Source organism: Acanthamoeba castellanii (assembly GCF_000313135.1).
Source record: "Acanthamoeba castellanii str. Neff unplaced genomic scaffold scf7180000084757, whole genome shotgun sequence".
Taxonomy (NCBI): Eukaryota; Discosea; order Longamoebia; family Acanthamoebidae; genus Acanthamoeba; species Acanthamoeba castellanii.
The window spans coordinates 229,425-245,087 of record NW_004457453.1 but is presented as its reverse complement, the minus strand read 5'-3'; the positions used below and the strand labels follow the sequence as shown (position 1 = coordinate 245,087).

Sequence of the window (15,663 nt, the reverse complement as noted above, 5' to 3'; positions counted from 1 at the left end):
GCCCAGCAGCAGGCACCATGCAACGTAAAGAAAGAGCCATCAGTCATTACCGACCGGTTATCATTATTGAGTAACGCCCGATTGGTTCCCGCGTAGTCGTACCGGATGTTGACGTAGAGGCGGTTGTACGGTTCCCGGATCGCCGAGCTGCCCGAGACCGAGCCGATCGACGGCAGGCCGCGCTGGGCCGCAAGCTCCGCAACGCGCTGAATGAAGTAAAGAAAAGAGAAATAAAATCCATCAATAAAGAAGTAAGAAAAAAAATAAAAAGGTGGGGCACTCACCGGCGCGTTGCTGCCGAGACCGACGAGGGCGAAGGCGCCGAACGAGTAGGCGAGTTCATCGAGGATAGTAGCCGGAGACGCCCTATTGGATGTACGAAAATAAAAATAAATGATAGCGAACAGGAAAAAGGATGAATAAACAAACAATAGAGTAACATTACAAGAAGTAGTGGAGCTGGGAGAAGGGGAGGACATACACGTCCGAGTCGCGAGGGATGAGCGTGAGGTTCTGTCCGTTGGCGGAAGCCAGATTACCGAAGGCCGCGTAGATGCCATTGGTGATGGCGTTACTGATATTGGGCTCTGGTCGGTCATCAACAACATCAACAACATTACAACATCAGTCACTCGCATGAATACAGTTGAAGCGGGGATGGGCACAGTCACGTACGGGAAGTGAAGGGCAGGATCTGGCCGAACACGAGCGGAACACCGATCGCACTGCACGACGCGAAGTGAGTCTTCATAACGCGTTTTGTGTGCCGTGCGTTGATGCGTGTGCGTGTGCGTTCGTGCGTGTCATGGGGTGGAAATGGAGGCGCACGTGGAGGTGGACGCGCAGTCGGTCCACACGAGGGTGTCGGCGAGGTTGTCCCAGCCGAGGGACGAGTTGAGCTTGATCATCCACGTTTGGTGGAGACCCTGGTTGCACTTACACGCCAGCCTGCCGGACACAAATTTGATGTGAGCGCGTGTGTAGTGTGCGTGTGTGTCGTGTGTCGTGTGTGTCGTGGCGCAAAATGAATGACGATCGGTACTACGTACGTGTTCCTGGTACACACGGTGTTGCCGAAGGGACCAAAGCGGAGGCCCTGGAAGGCGAAGAGCTCGCGCGAGTAGATGGCGTCGACAAAGGCCTGGCCGGTCTGGTTGCCGGTGGTGGGCAGGAGGTCCAGCACCTGCTCGGCGAAGCTGGCTTCGATGTAGCCCTCGAGCGAGGAGAACCCGATGTCGGCCTGGCTCGCGTAGGTCTGCATGTCAGACAGGTACTGCGCGACGATCGGCAGGCTGGAGTCCCACGGATAGGGCACCACCGAGCTCAGGATCAGCTGCACGTCCGTGTCGACTCCCGCGGCGGCCAGCGCTGTTGTGTTCGTCACACACACACACACACACACACACGAGCGCGCGGAGCAAGTGAGTGGCGTGTGTGCGGTGGCTTGTGTGCGTGTCATGGGTGCGTACTCTGGCTCAAGCCTTCGGCCGAGGCCGAAGAGGGTGCGAAGAAGGTGGCGGAGGGCCAGCTGGCGTGGGCCTTCAGGATGAACTGCGCAATGGGCTGGAGAACGAAAAACGAAGAACGAAAGCGAAAAATGAGAAAATTAAAGAATTGACGAACCTAGAGTAGCGTGGGGGGGGGGCAAATGTGGGTTGCGTACCGTCTGAGTGGCGTAGAGGAAGATGGCCTCCGGCACCTGGTTTCTTGAGCTGGCGGTGGCGCTGAGGCTGGCGAACGCGTCCGTGATGTTGCCGGTGGCCGGGTCGTACGAGGCGTTGGCGATGACGTTGACGCCCAGGAAGTCGAGTGAGTTGAGCAGGGCCTTGAAGCCGTTGGCCCCCGTGGTGTCGTTCGACCAGAGGGCGATCACGCGGAACTTCTTGAGCGAGCTCGACATGTAGTTCACCAGCAGCGTGGTCTCGTCGGCCACGGAGCCGCGGATGTTGATCACGTTCTCGCGCCACGGGTCGCGCAGGTCGGTGGAGCCGGCGATGGGGCCGACCAGGGGCACCCCGAGGTCTGTCACGAGATCGACCACCGACGACACAGTTTCGTCGCCGACGCTACCTGCAAGTCGCACACGCGTGTCAGTCACCGTGGTGCGCACACGCACCACCGCGCACACACCGGGTTAGTGTGCGTACCCATGATACCGAACACGGTGTTCTCGTTCACGAGCGTGTTGACGTTCGCGGCGGCCTGGGCACTCTGCAGTGGTTGAACCAAAACAAAACAAACCAACACGTGAGCGAGGTGCAGGAATGTTTGGAAGTCGCGTCGGAATGTGACGTACGTCGCCCTGATCGTCGTAGGAGATGAGGAGCAGCTGACGGCCGTTGTAACCGCCCTGCCTCGCGTTACGTCCGGAGAACGCCGCCTGAATGCCGGCGCGCACCTTGTTGCCCACGATCGCCTTATCGCCTGCAGGTGTCAAGACACGATAAGTGCGCTGCAGCCGCAGAGTGTCGTGTGTGTGTGTGTGTGTGTGTGTGTGTGTGTGTGTGTGTGTGTGTGTGTGTGTGTGTGTGTGTGTCGGGGCGGACCAGAGAAGTCAGCCGACTGGCCGAATGCCAGCGGGCGGGCCACGTCGGACGTTTGGGAACCGCACACGTCGGAGAAGGAAAAGTCTCCGCTCGGGACTGGAATGTACGAGTAGTCGGACGCCAAGGCCACCATGTACACCTTTTGGGGGCGAGGATTCGTGTGTGTCGTTTACCGAAAGGAGTTTAGTATTAAGCTTCCACGCGTCGGTAGTGGCTGGTGGTGGCTGGTGGTGAGTACCTGGCGCATGCCTTGGTTGCAGCGGTCGCCCGTCGTGTCCGTGAACGGACCCAGAGTGAGACTGGGCATTGATTGGGGCAAGGAGTTGTTAGAGAAGACCCGCGCATGTGTAGTGCGCGTGTAGTGCTATATAAACGATGTGGGACCATGTACCCGGCGATGTTGAAAGTGTTGGTGACGTCGTAGATGGTCTGCAAGAATAGCTGGCGCAGGGTGACCCTCGCCGCCGAGTCGCTTGTGTCGAAGTTCGGAGAGGAGCCCCAAGTGGCCGAATCCCTGCAAGATCCAGAATGTGAGCGCGTGCGTGCGTGCGTGCGTGTGTGCGTGTGTGCGTGCGTGCGTGCGTGCGTGCGTGCGTGCGTGCGTGCGTGCGTGCGTGCGTGCAAAGCAAGCCTGCGGGAGCCGGTTACCGAGAGCGCATGCGGAAAAGAGTGTCGGCAATCATGCGGCCCACGAGATAGCCCTCGAGCTCAGTGAACGAGGGCGTGTTACCGTCCGGGTTCTGCACGTCGACATACCAACACGTCATCAACAAGAAAAAAAACCATGTCAGAACGTCGAATCGCTGCTTTGGCGCTCGGTTTGTACGTACCGCGAGCTTGGTTGCGACGTACTCGGCCACCATCTTGGGCTTCGACAGAGTGGGATTGGGGAACGGGACCACCTATAGGTCGAATATATGGTTTTAAAATATATTAATTTCCATTTTGCGTGAATTCTCTAATTATAATAATAAAACAAGAATAAAAATAAAAATAATAAAACAAGATGTACCTGACTGATGTACATGGCAAGGGATCCGTCGCGCCGGTGGGTGAGACGCCTTGCAGTTGCAGGAAACCCGAGAACAACTCAGGACCAACGAACGAGGCTGTGCAGTACAAAAACGTAAAAATACATAAATGTCATATATGATGACCAGCGCGTGAGTGGTCATGTGAGCGGTGACATTGGTGGTGGCAATAAGATGAACGGGGGAACGCGTACCCATGACGAAGTAGGTGTTGAGACATTGCGTGCAGTTCTCGGTGGCGTTGAGGCGCCTCCACAGTTTGATGAAAAGTACGATTTGCTGCAGGCGCGAGGGTCCATGAGTGGGTAAGAAGATGAGATATTGAGAAAAAATGACAACGACGACGCTAATGGAGAAGAAGCATGTACCGCGAAGGTGCCGATACAGGCGATGGCTTCCGGCTCGGCCGTACCATTGGCGTAGACATCCTGAACAGCCGGATCGATGGTGGCCGGAGTGACAGCCGCGTTCTTGTCGTACACTCCCTGGCTTACCAGCTGTGCGCCACGTAATTGTTAGTTAATATTTTTTTTAATGTCCATATGCTCATTTTATCTCAAAATGAAGATGTCATTCTTCAATATAAAACAATAAATCGTGCGTTATGGCGGGGCGCGTACCTTGAGGCCGAGCAAGTTGAAGGCGAGTGTGAGATTGGAGAAGCCGGCCACTTGGATGCTCTCGTTCTGGTAGAAGGCGGCCACCTTGGTGAGGCGCAGCTCGTTACTGAGGAAGCTGAGCAGGGTGTTCACTTCGTCGGCGTACGACGCGCGGACGTTGACGAACAACCTGGTGGCGCCGCGGGCATTAAACCATTGGCCGGAAAGACCGTCTAAAGGCTATGTTCAAATAAAAATAAAAATCGAACCTGTTGAACGGGACGTAGAGGTTGTAGTTGCCCGTGTACGGGCCAATGAGGGGCGTGCTTTTTTGGGCGCACACGTGCGCCGCTCCTTTGGGTTTGGAAAATGGGTCGGGTCAGCACAAGCGGCCACAACAGCCCACACACTTATATAAATGATAATAAAAAGAGATTTTTTTATTTTATAAAAAAAGTGGAGCACAAGAAACACAAAAAGGACCAAACAGGCAAGCGCGAAATTTGACCAAATAAAGAGAATAGTAAATAAACATTCGAAGAATGCTAGAAATGTACCTTGCGACTGCTCGGCACCGATGACGCCGGCGATGGCGAACACGCCCAGGTTGTCGATCATGTTGGCGACGTTGGCCATCGTGTTCGCGAGGAGGTAGTTGTCGTCTTGCACCAGAAGCTGGAGCGGGTGGCCGTTCACGCCGCCGTACACCGTGTTGACCTCCTTGAAGGCCAGCTGGATGCCGTAAGCGAACCGGGCGCCGAGTTGCGCGGCCGGGTTCGCGGTGGCGTTGGTCGGTGTCGACATGCCGAAAATGATTGGCGAACCCGCGGCGCCGAGTGCTTCGTGCGCGTTGAGGGCCACCAGGAGCAGCACCACCACGGCGGTCGCAACGAACCGCCACGGAGATGAAGATGAGGCGAGCTTCATCTTTGATTCGTCGACTCGACGAGAGATGTAAACTAGATTAACGAAGAATCTGATGTAGATTAAAACGATGAAGTGTAGGGTCGATCGATCGATGCAAGCCACACCATCAACACCGCCGGAGGTCGATGAAGATATAAAATAACGAAGATGAAGATAGATAGATAGGCAGAGAGAACAAAAAGATGAGTTACGTAATACTACCACCGCGCCTAAGTCGGACACATAAAGTAAAAAGTCGGGGCACAGGAGAGAAGGCGGAGAGCACAGTGTGCTTACCTGTTATTCGTTGATCCGCGCCTTGGCTATCTTTCCCGTTCTTCGCCGAGGTTCACTCGCTTGGGCGCGTTGGGCCGGGTCAGACAGAGGTCGACGTAGCGGAGAGTGGTGAAGACAAATAACAGAGAGTGGCCCCTCGTTGGAACGAACAGACCGACGCAAAGGCAGCGGCAGCTGCTGCACACGACACGAAGGCGGGGTTGGGAATAAATGAACGGTTCGAACCGTAGGTGCGCACACCACGGCCGCAAACAGCGCTGACTAATAAATTAATGTGGCCGGGCCATTCCATTGGCTGAATTTGCCGAATACCGCGGGGAAATAATAGACCGAGCTTCACCCATTGGTTTACAATCTCCGCTATCGGCCGTCGTGCCCGATCGTGCGATGTGTTGCTGTGCGCCATCTGACTCAAGCCGAGTTGTAGTTTTTACCTTTGCTTGGCCACCTTGTTGTGGAGAAGAGGGAAGAAGAAGCGCTACTTACAGATGAAGAGGAGGGGAACCGCTTTCCAGGCTTTCAAAGGTCCTCTCGTCCACCGCCGGGTGCTCGAGCAGGCTGGACGACGCTCTGATCAAACGGCACCTTGACAAGCACGGTCACTTCTTGTGTCTGACAGGCACCACCCAATTACACAAAAGTTTAGCGTAAAACGGGAAACGCGATCAGCCGCAAAGCAGTTGCCGCTTGTGCTGGTACTCCCCCCATTTCCCACAGCAACGGTCAATGCGCGCGAAGTGTAAACAAAAGAAAACAAGAGAAGGAAGGAGGAGGGTACGGAGGGGCGGGGCTCGGGCATCTGCTTGAGGATGGGGCCGACGACCTTGGTGGCGAAGAGGCCCTCGATGCCTCGATAGTTCCGCTCGCAGTAGTGCTCGTGCGCCACCATGAAGTGGATCAGCTTCTCCGCGATCGCGTGAATGTCCGCGCCCACCCTGCCCCAACCGCACGTGTCAGCGGCGTCGGCCTTGCTAACGTTCCGTACGTTGTCGCAAAGAAGGGCAGGTACTTTTTGATGACGATGTTGTCGCGTTTGGCGGCGGGGTGCTCCTTGAGCTGTCGCACGAGCAGGCTCACCAGCTCCTCAACGGGGGCCGACACCTACACGCACACAGCGAATTTGTTACATCTCGGGCGGTCAAAAGGTGGTGGAGGTCAGGGAGGGGGCGGTGGTGCTGGCGTACCTTGCCGACCCGCGCGGTGCAGTTGAGGTCGGGCACCGGCGAGAAGGGGATATGGTACTGAATGCGCTGCACCATGAGGTCCTCCTGCAAGATGGCCTGCACACGCGAAGAATTAATGCTCATGCCAGCCTGGGTAAGCACTGCCCAGACAGGGGCCAAACAAAGTAGCTGGGTACTTTGGTCTCACGGTGGACCCTCTCGGCGATCTCGTCCCAGGAGTCGCCCGTTCTGATCTCGTCCCGGCCAAAGTCGCTGATGAGAATGATGATGGCCTCCTTCGTGTTGACCCGCTTGGACGGGTCCTTCAAGCTCGACACAGTCTTGGGGCAGACAAGGAATGGTGAGTCACCTCGTCGTTCATGCATGTACGCACTGCTGATGATGCGACATACCGTTTGCGAGTCGTCCATGAAAGCGCCCACGACGCGCAGGATGTCCGCCCGCATCATCTCCGCTTCATCAATCTGGGCGTGTCACGCGAGTGGTCAGCGAACGCTCGCCGAGAAAAGAGAAAGAGAAGCGACGTACGACGATGATGGCCTGGGGGCACGTGGCCAAGTGGTCGATGATCTGCTCGTGAATGTACTCCCTCGCCGCCTTGATCTCCTCCTCGCTCTTGGCCATCTGGTACTGCTTGCCTGCATTCTCCCCGCAGTGCCGCATCGTAGCATGCCATCGCGCGTCAGTTAGTGTGGAATGGCCTAACCAGATGCGACCTGTGTCGTACCGCTGATCCACAAGAGGCCCTTGTACATGTCGGTCTTCTTGTCCTTGTAGGCGAAGTAGGCCTCGGCCAACAGCAGCGCGGTGTGGCTCTTGCCCACCCCATTCTCGCCGCAGAAGTGGAAGGTGAGGGGCTTCTTGCCTGGGTACGTTGCCGGTCAGGACAAGACATGTAGCGGCGTGTAGAGGAAGGCAAAAGATGGAGAAAGAGAAAAAGAGATGAAGTAGAAGAACGGGAGGACAAGGGCGAGAAGGAGACAACGCACCGCTTGCTGCACGAAGGGCATCGGCGATGAGGACGGCGGCGCGCTCCTGGCCCATGAGCTTCTTGGCCGGGCCGGGCTTGGTAGTAAGCTCTTCGAATCGCTTCACAGGCTCGAGTGTACGTGGGCACGGGCCTGCAGCAAGCAGCTGAGGATTGGAGCAACTTCGAATCCTTCAATTGAACGAAAGATGGAAGATACCAAAGCATCGAGTGCAAGCAAAGCTCGTCCACGACTCGTTGCATTCGCAATCATCAAAAGCTGCCATAACCAGAGCCGGCAACAGCACCAACGCCAACACCAGGCTCCGCAATCGTGCCTGCATCATCTTTTACACAGATCTGAATTGATTTTCTCTTTTCTCTTTTCTCTCTTTTGTGCAGTTGCTGACGTGGCGGCCCAAATAGCACTATTTATTGCTTCGCTGCTGCTGGGCTTGGCGAAGCGAACAGGGCAGCGATCTCGCGAACGACCGGCTCGGGGTTGTCGAGATGTGGGTGGTGACCGCCCGGCACGACGATCTCGCGGACGACCTGCTTGGCCACCGCCTTCTTGCGGATCGGGTAGAGCTGCTTGAAGAGCGGCTCGTAGTCAGTGAAGAGGAAGCCCTGGTCGCCCAGCACCACCACGATGGGGCAGGCGATTCGTTCAAGGCACTCGGTCACCTGCTCCTCGTTCATGCGCAGCAGCGACGAGCAGCGCAGGCTTCGGTCCTGGCTGAACACCACCCCGTTCTCGACCTGTGTCGTGTGTCGTGTATCGCGTATGAGCTCCAGACCAATGCAGCTGGCCAGATCTGACCTGAACGAATTTGCAGGGACATCGCGCACCTGCTTGATGGATCGGGTCACGAGCTTGACGACCGATTCTCGCTTCATCTGCGGCTGGCTTTCGCACCACCGATCCACGGCAGCGTCGAGGTCGGCATAGACGGGCGGTGGACGAGAGTGCACCATCTTCGAGAATGCGAAGAATGCCGTATGGCTGAAGAGTGAGATAGCGCCAAACGTGTGGAGGGGGACGGTGGTTCGTGGCAGCATACCTTGTTGGTGAACATGGCCTTGTTGAAGTCGTCGACAAAGTTGCTTTTCTTGGGATTGGTCCATGGACCCAGGCCCTCGACCACGATCAAGTGCTTCACGCGCGAGGCATAGAGGCCGGCGATGATCGACGTCAGCCCCGCACCCAGGGAGTGTCCCATCAGGGAAAACGAGTCCCAGCCCAGACCATCTGCCGACAAAACAAGAAGAGAATGATGATGACGACGATGACGTCGACACACGACACGACACGACAAAGGAGAAAAGTGAGACGCACCAGCGAAGCTGATGATGTCTGGAATGTACTCGAGGAAGTTGTAGGGTCCTTTGCCCGACCTGTGCTCGCTCTGGCCGTGGCCGGGAAGGTCGATCGCCACCAACCGAACGTCTGGTGAATGCAACGCCACGTCGACCAGTTGAGCGAGGTGCGGTGCGAAAGTGGAAAGAGAGCAGGCGGGTCAACTGGACCTGCGGCTGCGACGAGCAGCGGTGCCAAGTGGTCCCACGTGGCCGCGTTGTCCATCCAGCCATGCACGGCCAGCACCCGGTGAGGTGCATCTTCTCTTCCCCACACCTACGCCCAGTCCACGCCAGCACGCCCCCCCGGGGGGGGGAAGAGATGTACTTAGATGGATTTTTTTTAAAAAAAAGAAATACAAAAACAGTGGTACCTTGCCGGCGAGCACGAGGTCACTGAAGCTGCTGGTGTGGGCGATTTCGGTCATTATACCCCGACGTGGAAGCGGCACGACAGCTGCAAGCCTCTGGTGAGCCGAACGAGCTGGCGCGGCAAACCGGTAGAAAAGCCCGCAGTCGCCTGCTACGCGCCGCATCCGTCCGGAGAATAAAAACAAATATCTAAAAGAAAAGATGAAGTACGGAAGCTGAACTATTCCTGGGGTTCTTGTTTGACAGATTTTCTAAATTCCACTACAGCTGAGTTAATTCATTTGTTTGGAGTTGGGTCCCATCTCTCGCTGTGCGTTGCTTCTTCGTCTTGTTGCGACGTGGTAGCAGTCCTTCCTGTCTCCTGGCGTTCCGCGTGTGGTGGTCGAGGCTCCTAGCTCGCTTGATTCTTTCGTTCCTTGTTTGACGTCGGGTGAACCCAGTGCTGCAAGCTTGAGAAGGACCTTCTCTCTGCAACAAGTCACTGCACTACATCTTCATCTTGAAGCGTTGAGCATGGCCAGTAAGCATCTCAGCAGCTCGAAGGAGCGTAAACGATCAGAAAAGGGAGCCATCGAGAATGAAGGAAGAGAAAGTGATGACGACGAAGAGCAGCTGCGCCAACATCTCGAGCGTCTGGCCAAGGTGACGGAGGGTATCGGGCAAGGACAAGGAAAAGAAGAAGCAAGTGGCTCTCCTTCTGCGGCAGTATCTTGAAATCATCGAAAATGAAGGAAGTAATGGAGATGGAGATGAAGCGCCAGCAGCAACCGCGGGAGATGAAGAGCAGGTGGGCTCGACCGTCGTGGTGGACACGGACGGGCGGCCCTCGCCTCCCATGTCAAAGAGCGATCCGAAGTGCTTCGCGGACACTGAAAAGGGCGGTTTCGAGATTGGCGAAGATGACGACGATGACGATGACGACGACTACGAAGAGGAAGAGGAGGAAGATCTCTCTGCCTCAACCGACGAAGACGCCGCAGCGTCATCTGACAATGGAAGCGACAAGCTCTCGACCGAAGAGGAACTGCTGGAGGATGTGGAGAAAGAGGCGGAAGACAAGCTCAGCGAGCGATTCCTCGATTACGACAAGGTGTGGGAGTACGCCATGACCACGGTACGCTACACGTTCGCGTGCGCATCGATTTCCTTATTCTGGTTTGATCGCTGCCCGCTTGATTTGATGCGAAAACAAACATCTTTCGAGTAGTGCAAGAAGATCGCAATCTCTGATTTGATGGTTTCTCTCGTTATTATGTTTGACCTGCGCTGCAGCCGCAAGGTCTGCTTGGCCAAGTGAAGAAGGGCTTCATGAAGCCCGCCCTGATCGAAGTATCCAACGGCCTCCTTCTCTACGCCCGCCTTTCCTTCAAGGTACTACTGGACGCTTCATCTTCTCCACCTTCAGATCTTGCTCCTTCCTTCTCTTTCTTCATCGGCCATGAAGCTTCCTCCAGCAGTGCGCGTGTAGTACCACCATCTCATGATGATGTCTTTGTGATGCACGTGCAGGGTGGCGGACAACTGCACCATGACGCCGGCGTACGCATGACCGCCAAGGAGGTCCTGGCCGCGGGACCCGTGCGAGCGCGCGTCCTCTTCGGCGTTCAAGAGGGCTGGCCCTTCAACGTGCCACTGAAGAAGGGTACCCCGGCGCCGCTACCCAACCTGTCGCTGCTCCAGCCGCTAATAAGACACGCACGACGCCATACAACACACGACACCGCACACGCACACGACTTTGGATGCTGTAGGCAACAAGAAGAAGATCTACCACGTTGCAGCGGACAGCCAGCAAGAGGCCCATGTGTGGCTGCACACCATTCTCGAGGCGCCCAAGGACTCGACCAAATCCGTGCGCGGCTTCCTGTGGGTCGAAAGCGCGCAGACGGGCAAGTGGAGCCGCTACTACTGCATCGCCGACCCGACCCACTTTGAGTGGTTCCGCACCAAGGAAGCCGTACAGCGCCCACTCACTCCTACTCAGCCACCTAGTCTCGTTGACGACACGACGCTCATCGAACCGTTGTGTTTCTGTTCTCTTCAACAGAAAACGTATGACATGAAGACGCTACATGCCAAGAACATGAAGCTCACCGGGTCCACGGTCGAAGGCAGCTACACGGAGGTGAACTGCGCTCTCTTCAGACTAGCGCAGCGATTGTGCTGCTAACCCTCATGCCTGCTGCGTGCGTGTCGTATGTGCGTGTGTGTCGTGTGTGCTGGCGAGCAGACGTCACCGGTCAGCACGATGAAGAGCACGCCAAAGGTCTCGAAGAAGGCCCTTCGTTCGCACCACATGCGCGAACTGAAGAACTACGACCACGAGCTCATCCTGTGGACCCGGGAGCGACCCGTCAAGAAGGTGTTCCACTTCATGACTGAGTCGAACGATCGCCGCCTCTTCTGGAAGAACGTTTTCGTCGCCGCAGCCGCCACCGCGAAGGACAACGCCGACGCCTCGCAGCTGCAGCTGCAGCCACCGTCGTCGAACACGCAGCTCGCGAGCGCCCAACACTCCTCTATTCCGTCGCCGTCGTCATCTCAGCCGGGCTCGCGCGGCCCTTCGCGCCCGTCGTCGCGCCCCTCGTCGGCCTACGGGAACGGCCCGGTATCGCTGTCCGACCCATCGTACGCATCGGCCGCTGCGTCGGCGCCGTCGCTCAGCCATTCGGAACCACCTTCCGCCAGCGGCGGCGGCTCGGTCACGGCCTCGTCGGCGTCGACGGGGGGGACCGTCACCTTCTCCGCGCTGCCCGCAGGCTCGAATCCGTTCCAGCCGTCGGCCGCATCGGCCTACATGGCGACCCGCTTCTCGTCGCTCTCAGAGCACATGGCCTTTGCACTCAAAGGCGTGGGCGAAGAGGAAAAGAAAACTTCGGAAAAGCGAAAGGAAAAGGACGCGAGCGGAGGCGCGAAGGAGGACGCCGCCGGTGGCGTCGTGGTCACCCCGCCCTCCTCGGTACCGGCCACACCCGAAAGTCGCCCGCGTCTATCGACCCTCTCGCGCGACGCCTCCATCTTCCGTACGTCATCATCACCATCTTCTTCACTGCTTGCTTGCCTGCGTTGTTGATTGCAAGTGACCATGACCTCGATGTTTCTGCGCTGCGTAGGTTCTGGCGTCGGCTTGGAAACGAAAGAAAGTACGTCGGAAGCACACTACTTTATAATACAATAATAATTATAGGTTCAGTAGTGGCTCGTGGCTAACAAAAATGGAATGACAGCAACTCAGCTCCGCAATGATCTGCGAGACCTGATGGAGCAAGCCGACAGAGAAGCGGGCAAGACTCGATGTATGTGCACTCACACCTTCTGAACTCGATCACCAAGTCTCACCCGACTGACGCGCGACCGCCCGCCAACACCACACACACACCCCACACAGTCGGCAATTATTCTCTGGCCAAGTCCGGCGTCGGCGACGGCCACGTGCGCGTGATCTCCCTCGACGGCGGCGGACTTCGGGCGGTCATGGAGGCCGTCATCCTCGAGCGGCTCCTCGAGTTCTTTCCCGGTACGTACGCGCCTGTCTTGTCGGCCCACAGTACAACGCCACTGACGGCCAACAAATCGCGCGATCAGATCTGTTGGAGCGAACGGACATGTTTGCGGGCATCTCCGGCGGCAGCATGGTCGCCGCGGGCCTCGTGTGCGGTCGCTCGCCCACCTTCATCCGCCGCCTCCTGGACATCCTCGCGCCTCGCGTCTTCAACCCCAAGGTGCGGACCTCGCCCTCGCCCTCGCCCTCACCCCAGTCATGCCCTGGCTTCTGACCTCTTACGTTGCCGTGGCCAACCACTTCATCACCAGGGCCGATTCCGCACGGGCAAGGCCATCCAGAGCTCCAAGTTTGCCAACAAGAACCTCCTCGTGGCCGGCTCCGAAAGTGCGTTCTATCGCCCCAACCAAACCTCCAAACGATATTGGTTTTTACTCCTTTCTCATCTCGTCGTCATCGTCGTCATCGCCAGTCACGAAGAACATCAAGCTCGACCAGCTGCGTCCCAAGATGCTGCTCATCCCCTCGTTCCTGCTCGACAACGGACTCAACAACGAAGAGCGGAGCTGGGAGCCCCTCATCTTCCACAACGTCGTACGCACTCCCCATTCACCTTGAACCAACGAGTAACAAACTCGCCGGCCGACGCGTTGCCACGTCACTCACTCACTTACCGCCACCCTTAACCGCCGTCGCCCTCCACGCGTGGTGCAGCCGCTGAAGCCGAAGCAGCTGCGCGCGAGCTCGCTCCCTCGATCGAACACGCGAGAGCTGGAGGTCAAGCTGCAGGGCAGCGGCAACCTCACGCGCGTGCACAAGCGCTCGTGCAGCATCGACGAGCGCAAGAAGAAGGACAAGTCGGCCTCCACGGACCCGTCGGCGCCGGTGGCGACGTCGACGCCATCGCTGCTGGGCGACCTCAAAGAGAAGGAGGCCGCGCACCGTAAGAAGGAGAAGAAGCGGGGCGAGTCGTTCAACAACCGGGCCTTCACCCTGCGGCCGCCTTCGACGTCTTCGACGGCGGCGTCCGTGGTCAGCCCGCGCGAGAAGGTGGCCCACAAGCGCACCCGCAGCTCGGCCGACGACCTCACCAAGGTCGCCGGCATCAAGGACCGCACCAAGGAGTCTCTGCGTACGTTCTTTTCATTTTTCTCTATTAATTTATTTGTAATTCATTACACTATTTGTATTTTGTTTATAATTCTGTTTGTTTGATTATTGACATTTTTTTCCTAATAATGTTAACATTTATTTTGCACCACAGTGCGGCCCGATTCGGGAGGTCTGACGGGCTCGAGCAAGCTGAAGGTGCGAAGCGGCGTTTCGCAGAAGAAGGAGGAGGGCGGCGAGAGCGAGGAGTCCGACGCGAGCGACGACGAGGACGATGACTATGACGCCCTGTGCGTGGACGAAGAACGCAACGTGCCCATCTGGGGTACCGCACTCACTCACCTCTGAGCGCGCGTGTCGTGTGTGTGTCGTGTGTATGTGTGTCTGACGTGAGCGGTGGCGGCGTGATGTTTGTAGACTGCGTGATGGGATCGTCGGCGGCCCCAACGTATTTCCCATCGTACAAGCGACAGATCGACGCGGCGGTGATGTGCAACAACCCGGCCCTCGCCGCCATTTCGACGCTCATGAGCGAGCGGGCGGCCCAGCCCAAGACGCCCAAGCAGATCCACATCCTCTCCCTCGGCACCGGTCGGCTGTCGCAGTTCATCGACGGCGACCAGCACGACTGGGGCATGATCAAGTGGGCACCCTATCTCCTCCAGATCATGGTACGCCTAACAACCCCGCAAAAACACATCGCACACGCACCACCGCACACACCACCGCACATGCGCTCACATTGTTGTTAACACCCACGGCGCAACGACGACCACAATCAGATCGGCGCCACGTCGCTGTACGAGCAGAAGCAGGCCAAGGCCATCCTGGGTCCGCGGTATCACCGCGTGGATCCGTTCCTGCCCGCACGTACGCTCCCTCGCTCTCTCGACTCGCGCGTGGCGCCGACAATGACCAGCGCATTAGCTCACAGCCTTTCTCCCCTCTTTTTCCTCCAGCGCTGGCCATGGACGAGCCCCTGCTCCTCTCCGTTCTGGTCGAGCAGGCCATGAAGGTGAGTGCCCCATGCTGTGTGTGTGTGTGTGTGTGTGTGTGTGTGTGTGTGTGTGTGTGTGTGTGTGTGTGAGTGTCATGGGTGTCATGTGTGTCGTGCGTGTCGTGCGAGATGCTGAATAGTGTGATGATTGCTATCCAGGTGGACTTGGAGGAGACGATCGAGTGGATCGAGGAGAATTGGTACTCGGAGGACGAACGCAAGGAGCGACGGGCCAAGCGCGAGCGCGAGCAGCAACAGCAGCAGTCGGCGGCGGCGCAGACCCAGAGCAGCGACGGCGCGCCGCTGGCCAACGGTTCTTCTTCCGCTACGGCAGCCGCCGGCAAGCTGCAAGGGGGTGCCTCCAGCAACAGCAAGCTCAAGGGCGCCAGCAGCAAGGACAAGAAGAGCCGCGATAAGAAGAAGCGGAAGGCCAAGAAGGCCAACCGCAAGAGCGTCTACGCACCCGTGGGCCAGGAGGGCGAGGAGTCCACCCTGCGCGGCAACTGGGGCGATGCCGCCTGGTTCGGCAGCCTCGGCAGCACCTGAGCATCGTCTCTGCTCTTCTCTGTCCGCTTCATCAGTTTTGCTTCTGCGCAATAGAAAAAAAGAAAAACTTTTCTTTTTTATTTCTCTTGCCATATTAATTTCTTGACAGAAAGTTCCCAATTGGGCGATGGCTTGGGTTCTTCTTCCTGCGTACAACCAAAAGGCCTCACACAAGCCATGCGTCAGGGCTCGACTTGCTTTTTGTTGGTTGTACTCGCTCTTGCCTTTGTCGGTTCGCCCTCCTCACCTT

General features: G+C 57.3%; 3 protein-coding genes and 1 pseudogene across 3 annotated transcripts; 1 reads left to right on the top strand and 3 right to left on the bottom strand.

Annotated features, from left to right (window-relative positions):
• Positions 1 to 441: 441 nt before the first annotated feature.
• Positions 442 to 5,103, bottom strand: ACA1_208620 (Extracellular ligandbinding receptor, putative; the record flags this gene model as incomplete). Its single annotated transcript, XM_004339950.1, has 19 exons — positions 442 to 587; positions 676 to 725; positions 829 to 948; positions 1,050 to 1,368; positions 1,470 to 1,563; positions 1,664 to 2,070; positions 2,148 to 2,211; positions 2,297 to 2,424; positions 2,547 to 2,685; positions 2,785 to 2,845; positions 2,938 to 3,060; positions 3,195 to 3,286; positions 3,377 to 3,448; positions 3,559 to 3,635; positions 3,772 to 3,856; positions 3,946 to 4,062; positions 4,198 to 4,366; positions 4,446 to 4,530; positions 4,734 to 5,103. The coding sequence occupies 19 exons, from the start codon at positions 5,101 to 5,103 to the stop codon at positions 442 to 444; spliced, it is 2,718 nt and encodes a 905-aa protein (XP_004339998.1).
• A 795-nt stretch (positions 5,104 to 5,898) lies between these two features.
• Positions 5,899 to 7,877, bottom strand: ACA1_208610 (uncharacterized protein; the record flags this gene model as incomplete). Its single annotated transcript, XM_004339949.1, has 10 exons — positions 5,899 to 5,991; positions 6,158 to 6,314; positions 6,365 to 6,480; positions 6,564 to 6,659; positions 6,740 to 6,883; positions 6,956 to 7,027; positions 7,092 to 7,201; positions 7,291 to 7,428; positions 7,553 to 7,684; positions 7,751 to 7,877. The coding sequence occupies 10 exons, from the start codon at positions 7,875 to 7,877 to the stop codon at positions 5,899 to 5,901; spliced, it is 1,185 nt and encodes a 394-aa protein (XP_004339997.1).
• An 85-nt stretch (positions 7,878 to 7,962) lies between these two features.
• Positions 7,963 to 9,314, bottom strand: ACA1_208600 (hydrolase, alpha/beta fold domain containing protein; the record flags this gene model as incomplete). Its single annotated transcript, XM_004339948.1, has 6 exons — positions 7,963 to 8,289; positions 8,380 to 8,505; positions 8,592 to 8,779; positions 8,867 to 8,977; positions 9,058 to 9,163; positions 9,261 to 9,314. The coding sequence occupies 6 exons, from the start codon at positions 9,312 to 9,314 to the stop codon at positions 7,963 to 7,965; spliced, it is 912 nt and encodes a 303-aa protein (XP_004339996.1).
• A 521-nt stretch (positions 9,315 to 9,835) lies between these two features.
• Positions 9,836 to 15,413, top strand: ACA1_208590 (annotated as a pseudogene).
• Positions 15,414 to 15,663: the final 250 nt, after the last annotated feature.